Source organism: Myiozetetes cayanensis, unplaced genomic scaffold, assembly GCF_022539395.1.
Source record: "Myiozetetes cayanensis isolate MyiCay16 unplaced genomic scaffold, myiCay2020 scf1, whole genome shotgun sequence".
Lineage (NCBI taxonomy): Eukaryota > Metazoa > Chordata > Aves > Passeriformes > Tyrannidae > Myiozetetes > Myiozetetes cayanensis.
Window position 1 is genome coordinate 105460307 of NW_026086604.1, and position 15782 is coordinate 105476088.

Below are 15782 nucleotides of genomic sequence, written 5' to 3' on the forward strand. Positions count from 1 at the left end.
TCTTTACAGAAGGCTTCTTGAGTGAGGACTGAATTTGAAGGCATTCTTGCAGAAGAGCTATCATAGTGGCAGTTAAAATATTGCTAAGACAATTATACTATTACAAATTCCAAGAATTATCTTTCATTTCAATATATCCTAAGAAATGTTTATCATCAGTGTACATATCTTTCATGTCCCTTCTCTAATAAAAATTTAGCAGCTCACAATAAGCAGTTTCATATCCCTGTCTAAACAGCAAAATATTGTACTACTACAAACAAACTAAAAGAAAAAGTCTCAAATGGTGTCTGTATATTCCTTAGACACAAGGTTTCAGGAAGGAAACTGATTTCCTCATCCTGTTAGTATTCATGAACTGCCAAGATATCAGCCGGATGAACTCTTCCCACACTGAGGGGTTACAGTTGCTTTTTATGTTATTAAGCAATAAACCAGTGTATTCACTGCACAGTTAAGACCATTAGGTTGACACACCAAAATACCAAAAACTGTTCCTTCTCTAAACAGGAGAAAGAACTCCTTCACACACATAATATCAAAGCACTGGGTTGCTACTGTTCAGCTGCTGAAAGGTGATGCACTTAGGGAACAGCATTCAAGCAGCTTTTCCCTCATTCAAGCTGGAAATGTTTACTGCCAATACTGAAGCGTGCTCTTCAACTTGCTCACCAGACTCTTTGCTTCTACCCGATGCATTAAAACAAGATGGCCACATATAAACTAAACCCCATGGGAGAACAATTCTTCAGATGTAGATGAACAAAAATTGCTGTACATGGAATCTAATTTTACTTTAATTATACTTACATATTAAGAAAATACAGTGGACTGAAAAGCTAAAATTTCAAATGAACTTGGATGCAACTCTTGAAAAGCAGGACGGCATCATTACAATCAGATTTACTTATATCACTGATGCTAGTCATTACTTAAAATGTCAAGTAAAGCATCTTTAATTAACACCCTAAAATAATCTTTGCAATTTTCATAATATTTTCATTAGTTGGTAATCATTAAGGTCAACTGATTTGCAGTTAAATCTATATGCAAAGAATATTTTTGCTAACCAAGATGATAACTACATTCTTATTTATATACTTAGCTAAGTTTTAATTTTTACAAGCTGTTGTATTAGGAAATATTGATTTATACTTTTATTTTTTACATTTTATTGTGATATGTGTCAAATGGCTTTTAGATTGAAATGGTAGTAAATTATCCACCATTTTCTGCTGCTTAAATATAAATGCATTCAGAATGCAAATATTTAAGAAAATGTGTTTGATACTTCACATTTATTGTATCATATTTTACAGTTAAGCATTATTTTTTGAGAAAAAGGAAAATCTTTTATGTAATTACTGAATAAAAGTATCAGATGTTTTTGACATCAGATCCCTCAAGATTTTAATATTTACAGATGATAGCCTAGTTTTCTATTCCAAAACTAGGAAAGGAAAACCAAAATGGTTAATATTTTTCAGTTTCCAGAATACCTGTCATTTAAACTGAAATATTACTTTTTGCACCTGCAGAACAGATTCCAGTTGTCAAAAATAATTTTATTACCTCCACACAGTCTCATTCCAGGTGCTTAGCCAGAAAGTTCTATAGCTCTGTGGTTTAATTGTCTTCAAATCTTTGGCAGAATTAATATAATAAAATACATTAAGTCAGGGTTTTATTGTAGGTTGCCATTATTTCACACAGTTTTAAATTCTATTGTATTTTCTTCTTAAATGTATCTTGGCCATAATCAATGATCAGAAAAGCATAAAATGAGAGATTACAATGCAACTGTAGAAGTATTATTCATTCTGTGATGTACAACACAAACAATAAAAATTATAGAGAATGCTCTTTTCTTCTCTCTTTAAGATTGTAGTAAATGAGTATTAAGCTTATCTCACTATGTACTCAACCCTTTCTAAAGAGAAACACTAATAAGAAAGTAAAATCCTTTTTATTCAAAAACCAAGCTTGAATACACAAGGAAGTGTATCGTGGTTCAGAGTTGAGACATGTCAGTGTTCCTACCAGCATTCCTATTCAATTGCAAAATTATCTGGTTGACATTAACTAAAGGGCTTCCAAATTTCCCAGTTTCACTTTCCCCAGTAGAAAGAAAAATGCTGCTTGTTTTAATAACTAAAATGTAAAGAGTGTATACCAGTTATTTTAGAATGAAATATCAATTTTTAATTCTAAATAGTTTGCTTATGTGTTGTTTATTATTGGCATTACAATGGCAGATACAGGCTTCCATCAAAGAGTGGGGGTCCACTGCTATAGGTGCTATTTATAGAGTTAACAATATACAAACTCCTTTTCCTGACTAATTTACAAGACAGGAAGCAGCATTATCCCTAGTTTTAGATGCAAAGCCAAGATACAAAAGGAGAGACTTACTCTGAGTGTGTATGGAGAATTAAAGCACAAAAAACCCCCTAAACAGAGTACTTAGAAACCTTAATTTTCATATTGAAATTCTTAAAAGTAAGAAAGCATCATTACCTATACATAAAGTTTAAGAAATTGGTTACATCAGAAGTGCAACAGGACTTGGTTGAACCAGAATGCAATTCAAAACATGAATCTGAGGAATCTTTAAGACTATAGTTGGGTGTTTTCCACCAGAAATCCCAATCCCAGGACAGAATGGCTACATGTTGGCTATTTCAAAATAATACAGTCTTCTTACCACAATGCAGCGGTTAAATGTGTATGTTCTCCTAATAAAATTGTTTAATAACTTTGTTATAATATAATGATCACCATGACAAAAGAGATTGTGATTTTCAAGTTTAGTAATAAAATTCTTCAGGCAATAATCACCACATGGTGATTTTTTATGACTGCTGCACTGAATTACAATGCATAGTCTCTGGACCACACAAGTAAAATTATACCTTTAAATGCAGACAGAAGCCAAGGAGAATACACTTCCAATTTTTTTTAGGCTTCCTTTTCATTCTGATACCACAGGGAGATCCAGAAAATTTTTATCATTCTCATTCTCCAGTGATTTGATTAGTAAGAAAAGACTCCCTTATCTAACATTCAAAATGTTACAGGATTAAGCTTTATGTTCGACAAACTGTTAATTAAGACACCCTAGTATTCTTTGTCATTTTATCAACCATGGTTGATAATTCTGCATTCCCTAACACATTCAAGTTCAATTCAAGTTCAGAAGGCACTGTATGTGTAAGTAATTATCCTGGATCTCTTCCTCCTCCATCTCAACCACTGTGGAAAACAAAGTTGTGCTGATTTCATTTAGTAGTATTGGTACTTCGCAGTATAAGAGGACATTGACCAGAAGTAGCTTTCTCCAGATGGATCATGTCTGATGCCACTCTTTATTCTAAACACTTAAGCCTCTATCAAGACATTTTAAAACCACTGGAAATGAAAACACACACAAAAAACCTCAATCCACTCTCCCTAATATATCCTGCTGATTCCATAGTCTCTGCCTCTGTCTTATTGCTCTGAACAAGAATAGTCTTTCCTTGGCAATCAACATTATTACAGGGCCACGCACAACACTGAAATATAATCAGTTTAGTAACACTGCTTGGTAAACACTTGAATGCACAATGTTTCAGGATGACTGTTGAAAATAAAACCATTAAAACAGCATCCAAAAGCTAATATTAGGTCCAAAACCACACAGCAATTTGTGGCCAGCCATAATGCAGAATATAGTCCTATCTTCCCACATATATCTTGGGACTTTTCCCAATAAATCTTAAAAGCAACTGCTGAACTCTGGCATGCACGTTCCTTATTTCACAGGCTTTAACTGTAGCAGCACCACACAACTCAGCCCACTTGGTATTCAGACCTGTACAACCGTGACAGATCTTAAAAAAGATGTCCTGTCTACCATTCCCATTCTTCACAAGAGGTTAATTTGCAGCATAACGTCCCTCAGTCTCTGCAGCATTCTACAAGAGAGGGTTTTTACTGAGCACTCCTTTAGTCTTTTTAGCATACAGCCTTCTGACATGGTTCTCTTTGCCTGAATTCCTGAAAGAAAATATTTGTAGTCCAAAGATTCTGAAACAGTTGTTTGAAAAAGGGCTGTTTCTGTCCTGGTGTTCAGCTCTTAATAATGCCATCCATATTCAGGAGCAGTTAGCAGTTGACATATAAATTCCTCATGCAAGTCCTGTCTTGAATTTTTTTTCCTTCTCCCTTTCTCTGCCTTTCAGGGTTTCAAGAAATCCACCTTTGTATGTGAGGAGAAAGAAACTAAAGGCAGAAAAGAGAGATCTGGGACTGCCACAAGTTCCAAGTTCGTTTAGGAATTATGATAGAAAGTGACAAGATAAACGAAGAATTTAGGGATAAGTGACTCATGTACTAACTTAAAGACATTTTTACAAACTTTTTGTCTTTTCTCCTGGAACATCACTATAAAGTTTATTTCTATAAATACCTTTCCACATTTCTGATGCAATGTGTGGAGCCATAGGTGCAACCATAATGCAGAGGGAAGCCAAGGCATCTTCAAATTCAGTGCTGTGGAGAATAAGAGGCTGAGGAGCTTGCTAAATGAAAAGACAAGGAAAAGAAAACAAATTGTTAACATTCTGAAGTGTGTGGGGGAAGTAGTTTAATTAAGAAGAAAATGCAGTAATAAAAACTAAAATCAATGTCTTGCTTAGGACAGTGTCACATCACAATAAATTGGAAACTTATGAAAAGTTCTGGAGAATTAAAATCACAGCTCTTGGTGCTCTCTAACACTTAGAAGCTAAGCCTGAAGTGGCTGATGAAGACCCTTGGGGATCTGCTCTAGCACAGGAGTCTGAACACAGACTCATATGGACAACAGTGGTCCTCAAAATAATTTTGAGTGCTTCCATTTCAAGAAGTGCAATCTTAGATAAAACCAGAGCTATCTGAGAGGAGGTGAAGTACTTGTATAAGACAGTCACACAGTGCTGGATGCAGCATGGGTTTTGTTGGGATAAGGTTTGGTTGTACAGGATCACAGAGTGGCTTAAGGCTGAATTTAGTGACAAAGTGAGGTTTTAGAGCTGAAGGAAGCTTAGGGAATGAAAAGCACAGCACACTCCTTTACTGTTTGATGTCCTGATTTGTTTTAGTAAAGTGTTCTTCTTCTCTAGTACAAAAAAATGTTCAATTTCTTGGAAAAGGTACTAGACTGACAAAACTTGAATCTTCATTCCTCTATTGGGACTTCAAAGAAAAGATATAGCACTAAAAGTAGTTGGATGAACTTTTTCTTTCTTTGAGTGAGAGATTACATCCTATGGTAAATTCAGCTGCTGCATTTATTTTGTAATCCACCCCTCTAATGAAACAGCACAGGAAAATGTCAGTACATGTCAGTTTATGAGAATTATTTGGTGGGAGAACACTCATTCCTGTCTACTAGAAAATTGTCCAAAACCAGTGATTTGCTTGACACAGACCACAAATGCTGTCAGAGGGCATCTTGTTATCACTGATACTAACAAGGTCAGTGCAAACTATATTTGAATAAGCTACTATCTGCTTTCTGTGTTTAATTCTTGTCCACCTCCCTACTTCCTCCTTTCAACTGGAAGTGAAAGGGCAAGTGTCAGTATGCTATATGGAAAGTTGTTCTTCAAAGATACTGCATTGACTTCTTTGGTCAAGAAACATGTCAGTGTTTAAACATCTGGCTGTCTGTAGGACATCAAAAACACCAGAGTATCCCAGGCTTAAGTTATCTCAGCACAGCACTTGTGCACAGTCTATTTAACTTTTTGTTAAGTTTCTTGATTTTGCCAGTAATCTCCTTGGAAACCTTAAGGTATAAAATGGTATTTCTATAAAGAAGTTGAAACTTTCAAAATTATATTTAATTTCTGTTCTAAATCAGGTTACCATTATATGCCTGAAGGATTGCTCAAACAGACCTAAAAGTATTAACAAAAGTAATGATAATAGTTTATTACATTTCATATATCACCACTGGCTAATATACAACATAATCTAAATTAAAAATGCTAAAGACTTAGGTTACTTTTACATCTGTTTTAAAAAGAGGAATTTGCAAACTGTCTTACTTGCTGACAGTTCAGTGGTATAAGCTGTCTTTGAGGAAAGTAAAATTATGTGTGATTTTCCTTGCAAAGATAACCCTTTTAAAATCAGAATGCTTGGTAATTCTGTAACATACTGCACGTAGCTACCTATGCATCTAGAACAGAACTAAACAAAATACATCCTTCTGAAATTACAGAATGCAGATGCAAACATCAGAATCTAATGGCTCTGATATCATCAAGTTCCTCCTGCAAAACCATATATATTTCAGGGTTACAGCGATACTAGAACGTGCTACTTTAGAACTGAATGATTCAACAAGGCTCTCAACTCAGTGTTTATGACAGTCAATGATTTACCTGTAGTTCAGGAGGCTCCTGCTTTGTATAAAGCCTAACAGGAACAGGGTGTGAGAGAAAAATACTTTCATGAATACCACATACTTACATGGAGTATATTAGTGAGGCTCATCAATCGGGAAATAGCTGCATTGAACAAATGGTCCTTCGTGAAGTACTCAGTTACCTTGAATCAGAAGAAAAGGTCTGTCACTAATTACTTAAAATTCTAAAACATGGAATATTGGCTTTTTAAATGGAAAACTATTATTGATAATCAATTTCAATTTGTGATATATGTGCATATTACCTCTTACATGAAAATCACTTTGGTATGCAAACACATTGTATGTGCAATCGCACATGTGTTTGGGAAAATAAATCATATAAAAATTGAACTGATTAGCTTCCCCTCAGTTTCAGAATTCTAAAAGCTTCAATCAATGCTAATGACAACTGTGCATTGTTCATAGATTGCAAGATTATAATTCTAAAGTCTGTTAACAGAGCTGAAAGGTCCCCCACAACAAGGTTTAAGTTGGCAAAAGTTTTCATCCATAGAAGAATATTTTAAGTTAATTTTGCTGGTTTTTATGTCTCCTTCTGAGTCTTGGATAATTGAACTGACACTAATCACAGCAGGAGACAACAGATGAGCAGAGATAAATAATTGTTTCAGTGTTTTTTTTAGGATACCCTAATACATTTTCATCAAATAATTCTACAGGGAACAGCAGGCATAATAATGAGGTATGAAGCAAACAGATCAAAAGCTTTCGTTAGGGATAACCTCCAGCACTCACCTACAGTTTTGCTACTGGAAACTGAGTTACTTGAATACCAGACTGATAACATTTTTATGCTGTAACATTTCATCCCTTAAACGAGGTGGACATCCTTTAAATAAATTCTGTCCCATAAAATTTGTGGGTACATAAATTTATATAGAGAATAATTCACTTAAAAATAATGAGCTAGTCATCTAGGGAAAAAGCTTTTGGCTCTGTAAGTCAAACCTATGGTTTTAGCATAACAGTAACTTATTTGGTTAGTTACAAACTATGTAAGTGTTTCTTTTAACCTCAGAAATCACCAGATTCTTCTGCTCCCAGATATTTTTCGCTTCAGCCTTCTCTTTCTTGCTCAGAAGCTCAGGATTGGGCACAGTTCCTGAAGTTCTTGCTTCAATAAGTTTGGTTACAAGTGCCCAGAGGCGCACCTGCCATCTCTGAACGCCTGGCATAGCATCAGCTGAGATTAATGAAAGATTTCAGAAACAAATTTCAGTTACAGAACCCAAAACTTTGAAGAAAAGCATAAAAGACACAGAACACTAAACATTTTTAAAAAAACCCGTATTTTAAATGAAGGATGTCAATGCAATTAAAAATGCTGTTACAAGTAATTTTGGGTTGCTTTAATGAAAAAAAATCAGTAAGATAAAACAAAAGTATTTTTCTGCAAGACTTTAAAATATATATATAGCAGTAACATAGCATTTATAGCAAAATTATTCACTAAAATCTGTAAAATAACCCAATGTTATGCCAGTGTTAGAATGCTCATCTCGTGTTTTAACGACTCAACAAACGAGTTGTACATGGTCTCATTTTTTGAACTTATGGAAGAATACAAATATATGTATATACACACATGTATGCGCACACATACTTTTCAAATGGAGAAATTTCTCTTAAAATTTGATTTCAGAAATCACATATACTTCCATGGCTACAGAGATCCTACTCTGCTAATGACTTAAGGCTCTGATCCTTGGTACTGTCTTTGGACACAGGTTAGTCTGGAATGTGAAGATTATAAAGCTGTTCACCATGACCTTGAAGGCGTCAGTCCCACTCCGTGGCTGCTCTAAGAATGTGTTTCTGTGGCCTCGGGATCGCAATACAGAAAGGCCCCAAGCCACTGCTGCACACAGTCATGTCCTCCCCGTGGTGTAGTGCAGAGACACTAGTGAAGGTATGCTTGAGGTGTGGCACTGGTACAGCTTCTGCCCTCTCTTCCAGATGTTCCGTGTTTCTACTGGACTGTGCAGCACTACATCACACTGCATGCACAGTATCAATATATCCTAAGACGTCCCAGCTGGCAAGAGCTTCCAATTCTGCTCTGGCAACTGCACTTGAGAAGTGCCTGGGCTACAACTAAACTGGGAGAAGACATGGAAGTGACTGCAATACATGTGAATTATTTGTCTGATTGCACTAGGTGGAAGACTTCCTGCACTGGGAACAGTAAAGCTGATTGACTATGTCTGCATGATCTTCATGAATTCTCATAGGTGGGACTGGGATAATGATGCTGTCCCCAATCTTCCCATCTCCTACTCATACCAGAAGACTCTAGATCATCTAGATATGATAGGCTTGGAATTATCCAGACTGTAGTAATGGTGTAATAAGCTGCTGGGTAAGTTTGACCACATCCGGACCTGCTAAGTCTGGGAGACTTCTTTGCCCACACCAAGGCAGAGAATGACATGAGACCCCGCCTTGATGTTCACCACTGAAAGTACAAGGAATTCAGTCTGAAGGACAATCATCAAAAGGCTATCAAAATACATCCAGTGAAGAGAGGGATCACAACAACTGAGAACCAATGTTTAATATTCTCTTAATTAGACAATTTTCTGTATTGGGATTGCATGGTGAGGTTTTGGTAGTGAGGAGCTAACAGGAGTGGCTTCTCTGATAAGCTACTAGAAGCTTCCCCCATGTCCCACAGAGCAAATGAAGCTGAGCCCAGGAAGAAGGGAAGGGTAGGGGGAAGGTGTTGTAAATTTGTGTTTATTTCTTATTACTCTAATTTTAATTTGTAAGAAATTAAACTAATTTCTCAGTCAAATCTTTCTTCCCATGATGGCAACTGCTGAGTGATCTCCTTGTCCTTATCTCAACCCATGAGCGTTTTTTTTTACTTTTCTCCCTCCCCCTGTCCAACTGAACAGTGCAGAGTGATAGAGCAGCTTGATGGGCACCTAACAACCAGCCCAAGGTAAAACCCAACACAACTTGCTTGGTTTCTTCAATTTAAACATTCACAATTTTGTTACCATTAAGAAATTCAGACCAAAGCTTAAACATTTAAGACATGATTTTCATCTACTTTTTATTTTCTTCTCCCATGGAAATATCTTGATGCTGCTAAAATCTCCTTTTGCTCACATTTTCCAATACTTGCAACATGACATGAGTCCACAATCTTTCTTTGTATTTCTCAAGTGGTAAACAGGTTGGTTTGATTGACTAAAGGCATTTTTGGTAGTATTATACCTGCGTGTGCTTAGCTTTCTTAAAAAATGGATAACCATCAACCTCTAGTACGCTTTGCAACTAGGATTTTCTATACACTCTTCTCTCAATAACATAATTACTGCATTTTCAAGATCAAAAAATTCAGCAAAAAGATTGTGCACCATTGAATTAGCTGCTTCAGCTGCGTACTGTCAGGGATGCAGCTGTCAAAGCTTGATTCCAAGTGGTTCATTCTTTTTAAGAGACCTTTTCATATGCCTAGCTCTCTACTGTTGCGATTAGATAGTGACAGAAAGCCAACTGAGAAGTCAAAACACACTCCTCCAGTACATACAATAGTGCAATAATATATAAATGAACACACATGAATGCAAAGGGTGACAGACACCAACTGAAATAATGCTTAATGCAGGCTGAACTAAGTAGCAAGAAGTTGACTCATGAAAGAATGAAGAACTACACCTTTTTAAACCAGATGTTAAACCAGGAGCGTTTCATTAAAGCCTTATGCAATAAGAAAGCTAGATTTAAATGAATGTATAAGACTACATTAAAATGCATGAACCACAGTAGATAAAAGAAATTAAGACCTGTCAGTATGATGAATTGCATGATAGCAGCAAACAAGTGCACAGGAGGGCAATTCTTAACTTACTCAAGAAATAATCCCATAAAAATGCCATATCTACAAATATTAGTGTCTAGGAACTCTGATAATGTTCTAATGAGATTCTTCTGAAAACTATTTCATAGTCCATCTTGCAAAAGTCATTGCATGTGTGTAAATAAACAGAGATAACAAAATATTGTAAAGTTTTATCTGTAATCTGATAGGATTGGAAAAAGCTTTTCAATTGATCAATCACTGCTAATTCAAAAAAAAAAGAGAATGAGGTCCAAGATTGCAGAAGAAAATACCACTTAAATACTTTTCATATAATGCCTTTAGCTTATAAGAGGCAAGCTGCTTGCAATGATCTTGCAAGCCTGCCTCTCTCAGTGACAGCTTTGTGACCCCCTCTCTTTTAAAAGAAACAAGCAATAAAACCTGTTTATTATACTTTTTTGATTAATTTGTTCCAAAACTTGGGCATCAAGAAGCGCATTGATTTTGTGTTTAAAATATAACATGCTAGGGAAAAAAACCACAACACAACAAAACAAACAACAGAAACAATTTGACTTACTTTTAGCATCCCACAAAATATCTTGTTCTGGAGGAGCAGCAAACAGAATGTAAAGACGTAGGGTGTCAATGCCATAGTCTTTCACTAATTCTTCAGGGTCTATTCCATTGTACTTAGATTTACTCATTTTTTCCCAAGTAACTTGGAGCTTCTCACCAGTTTTTAGGTGAACTGGTTCAGTTCCTAAATATTAAGATATAAAAAAAATATTAAACCAAATTTTTCTTACTTGTAACAGCAATTCATTTTGTTCCCTAAGCATAAGAAGAGACAACTATTTCTCATGGTTTTTTTTCCACCAAAAACAGCTTAAAGAGTATAAACACCCATTCTAAACACTCTCTTCCCTCCCAAGTTTTTCCTACAGTTATGTTTTAACAAGGGTAATATCCCAATGCTTCCATCACGTTATGACAAAAAGTCTTGTAGCATTTGGAAGCTGTATTTGGCACTCATCCTATGTGCTACCTTGAGAGCCCCCGAGATCTAAGCATTGTTACAGTCCTGACATTTAAAACCTCCTAGATCAGTGTACTGATTCGGTACAATTCTGACTTGCACGTAGCTTTTACAAATATCAGATTTACAGGTTTCAATTGCAGTAAGTTATCCTGAAAAGAATGTGCCTTCTGTTGCATGAACTGAGAGACAGAATGGGGCATTTACACTGAAAAAGTTGCAACTGAGCAAAACCATCTACTACAGAAAAGCGTTATCTTTTCTGGAAGAAAATAGGATAGCAGGCAGTAGAAAAAATTGGGAGGGTTGTTTGGTTATTTGTTTTTTAACAGACTTACAGGGTTTGTATGCAGGAGAAGAACAATGAAAACAAGGTTGCAGAAGAGGAGTGCTTAAGGAAGGCATATATGACCAAACCACCTTTGTTGCTCCGGGTCCCATAGCCAGGACTTGCCGGTCCAGCTTATGCAGTGAAGGCTCTAGAAAGCACTTGAGAAACAGCATTGTTTCCTACATCCTTTACATGCCTAATATCTACTGCACCTGGGTTAGCTTTGCCATGATGTTTTTGTAGGCTGTTTACTGGGACTACTGGCTCCATTCAGCAAGCTGCTGACCATTGTCTTAACAAAACTGACTTTTGATCTTTTGGACTACACTGGAGCTAAAATAATAACATAGCACTGTTTCTGTGTTTGGAAGCAATTAAAAGCTGCTGGATTAGTAGGATCTCTGTGCACTCAGCAGTGCATATGAATCCAAAACTCACAGAAGTTGCTCACCAATTTAAATATTATGAGAATTCATTTTCTCTTTCAAATTTTCCCAGCACTAAGACCTGTACACTGAAGAAGTCCCTGGATGCACCTGTGGCGATTTTCCCATGCAGTTTCTCTTACCAGTGAGATCAACCTCCTCTCTCTTCAAACACTGGCCTGTTGTTGTTAGTCTGAATGTCTGATTCTTGATAAGACCTTGAACCAAGAGCTTATGGAAAGGCTCCCTAAGGACAGAATGAAAACGAAACTGTTAAAAAGAGCTATCAAGAGCATACTTTCTGATAAGCCTCAGGTGTCAAGCCAATCAGGCACAAGCATTTAATGAAACAAGAATTTCAAGCTGACTATCATAAACAATTGTCATCTTAGAAAGAGTACTTTGTGCATTTATTCATGGTGGCTGACTGGCAAGTATAAGTGTTTATTTGCATTCCACACATATCCTTGCACCCTGATTTAGCACTAAGTTATTCTAACGTCACTTTTCAAATTAGCATATGGATAATACACCTAAGTTTCTTGGCCAACCGTGCAATTTCCCTAACTTCAAGCTAAATCTCTTGCGTAAAAGCATTCAAGTACCTGGCCTCACTGTCTTACAAATATTTAGTTCTAACTTCTCTCTGAGGAGCACAGTATTTTGAACAAATCAAAATGTTGCTGCACATTTCTTTCTATAGAGATAAGATCGTTTCTCTAACATAAGCACTTGCATGCCTTGTCCCATTGCAGAACTAGCCTTGAAGGCCTAGCTGTACGAAAAAAATACACCAGAAAAAAGTGTATGCAACGCTGGAAAGTTTGTATGTCAGTGCATCAATTTTTTAGCATCTTGAATGTTGAAACTTTTCTAGCAAAATTTACATCAGGGGGAGTAAACTGTCATCAAATGCATGTATGACAGGGCTAAAAAGAGCCTTGAAGGGCAGTATTGCACTCAGCAAGAAATAAACTCAAAGTAAACACTGCTCTGTTTGACAGATATGTTATAGCAGCCACCTCCTTTAATGACCTTGCATTTCTAATGCATTGAGTCAGATGTCTGTCCTTGTTTTCACAGAAAAAAATGCAACAAAATTAATCTCTAGAGCTTTTGGTCCCCACTCAATAGGCCAGGAAAGTAAGGCAGTTCTAACAGCAGCCTCAAGAACAGCAGGGGTCAGGGAGGAGGTATGGAGCCAGTCCCAGAAGGCACACACAGTCCAGGAGCCTTCTCATTTTATCCTCCAGCACAGAGACATCAGTGACCATCACTCTGGAGGACACGTTAATCAGCACTGGGTACTCCTGACTTGCACCTCCTAATGCCCACGTGTGCTCTGCTTTAAGCAATCTGAATTCTCCACACTTGCGCCTAAGAAAGCCTCAAATACGTACAAAACAACTTATGTAAAAAGGATGTATCACTCCTATTTCCTAGTTTTTAAAAAGTTAGACTAAATCCTTCTAAAGAAGAAATAGTAAAAGCAAACTTCCACATTTTACTTCACATGTACAAAAAAGTCATAATCCAAAACACTACTCACTTTTAAGGAGTTATTTTAGTATTTTACATTATTAGGAAATACAAATGATATGACAATTTATCTCATGATTTAAAACACAGTAATTTATTTAATAATACGGTTAAAGTATTATTAAATTATATAACTATCATGAATGTTTTCACCATATTAAAGCAGATATCTTCTAAGTACTAGTTATTAAACTAGATGACTGATGTAAGCATATATCTGAAAACAAACCCTTAAACTGAGGGAAGGTGACTGGCTTCATATTTTATCTTCAAAATATACACGTTTGAACATGAGTTTCCTTCCTTGCATATTTCATATACTTCTAAATATTGTGCAAGCACTGGTACATATTGATGTCAATTTGTCACAAAGAAGTATGAGTCTCTGCCATGCCACTTGGTTTTATCAACAATGTTAGGTAAGAGCAGCAATTCAAACATCTCTTACAAATATTTTCTAGAGCAGCAATTCAAACGTCTTACAACTATTTTCTAGACAGCATTTCACATTTTGCCTGAAAAATCTGGTTTAGAAATGAAGTAAAGGAACTTTAGGAAGTCAATTAATTGAATTCAAATTAATTCAATTAATTGAAGTCAAATTTAGACAGTACAAACAAAAAAAGAAGTATTTTAAAAATAGGATGCAAAAATCATCTAAAATTTCAAAAAGTTATCACAAGTTATACAAGTGAATTAGAATGTGAAAATCTGGAGCAAAATCTTTGTAATCCTATGAACAACAAGGGTGGGAAATTGCTCCAGGATATAACAGTTCAGGATAAGTTTTTTCTACAAACTAAACACATTACACCAAGGAAAAATAAAAATAATTTCCCTCTCTATCATTCAGTACTTCAATCTGTTTAAGATCTCAAACAGTTATTAAAATAGCTACACTTCCTGCTATCTAAAATAAAGCTAATGAGGTAGCCAGACCATCCAAATCAGATAGGGCTTTCCACTGGAAGTGATTTTTCAAGGAACACTTATTTTTAATGACAAAGAGTTAGTTCAGATCATACGCCAAGTTATTAAAAGCTGAATGCGGGAATGAGCGTTTCTTATTTTTGTTTATGCTGCCAGAGAGTACAAAAATGCAATACAGAATACATTACCAAGTATGGGGAACTCCCCCCCCGTGTTCCTAGTGGGAGACCACAGGAGAACGGAGACATGCCCAAAATGAGAAAGCCAGAGCCCATCTAATAAACACAGGGCTCAAAAACAAATTAAGCCCTTCACTGAATGTCTCCTGAAAGGCACAGTGATTTTGCCAGTGTTGTGGTGGCTCCATCTCATGTTCACATGCAGAGTTACACTTGGATTTACATGAATAAAACCTCACACCTCAAACCTTCCCCTCTGAAGACAGCAATGAGCTGCCTGGTTACGGAAGGGACCTGCCAAGGGGCCACAGCACAGCAGGTGTGATGAAATTCTGATCTAAATACTGCATGGCATCATAAATACCTCCTGATCCAAACCACTGTGAACAATGAAAATTAAGCCCTCTTCAGGCACACTGACATCACTGACACAGTAAACGAAGAGGTGTCTGGAGTTTCTCTGAATGTTTAATCACATTTCAGATTGTAAGTATGATGGAATGGCATAAGCCTTCACCAGTCTGTGAAGTTGGTTTGTGCTCATGCTGAAGTATGAGCACTGAGATCATGGTCAAGTGCAGCTTTTGATCCTTTTGTACGTCCCACCTGTGAACTCTGTCTGACACCTCTGAGAAGGATCAGCTGTGCTTGCCATGATGTGTGTAATCCATCTTTTCCCTTTCTGTAATGTTCATGTACAGGTTCATTTCTGTGATAGACCCATCTCTACACAGAGGACCCTGCAATGGATAGTAGGGCAAGTATGACTGACAGATCAGGAATTCCTGCTCAGTGCCATGTCCTCATGCTCTTTGCTTTGCTCTGTGCAAGGCGAGCAGAACTTTCAGTCCAACTACAAATGAGCCGGCTGGAAGGACTCTGTGGAGCCTGCCACAGTTATAAATAGTGGATTCAGAAGAAAGGATAGCCCTAGCAAGGGCTCACTGCACGTTATTTGCACCGTGCACCTTTAGAAAGGCTGAGAGAGCCTAATGCTGTGCCCTGGAGTAAAGACCTTGGGCAGTCACTATCAGCTGAGTTCACAGGGTTGTGAAACCTGCTGTTACA

At 36.7% G+C, this 15782-nt stretch overlaps 1 protein-coding gene across 2 annotated transcripts in view; it reads right to left on the reverse strand.

Annotated features, from left to right (window-relative positions):
* The window catches only part of LARS2 (leucyl-tRNA synthetase 2, mitochondrial), an 88977-nt gene that overhangs the window by 12907 nt on the left and 60288 nt on the right, over positions 1 to 15782 (reverse strand). For both annotated transcript variants that reach the window (XM_050318642.1, XM_050318634.1), the window contains exons 15-19: positions 12210 to 12313; positions 10852 to 11034; positions 7474 to 7643; positions 6502 to 6579; positions 4451 to 4562 (exon numbers count right to left, since the gene is read on the reverse strand). In XM_050318642.1, coding sequence (XP_050174599.1) covers positions 4451 to 4562; positions 6502 to 6579; positions 7474 to 7643; positions 10852 to 11034; positions 12210 to 12313 — 647 coding nt within the window. The remainder of the gene's footprint in view (positions 1 to 4450; positions 4563 to 6501; positions 6580 to 7473; positions 7644 to 10851; positions 11035 to 12209; positions 12314 to 15782) is intronic.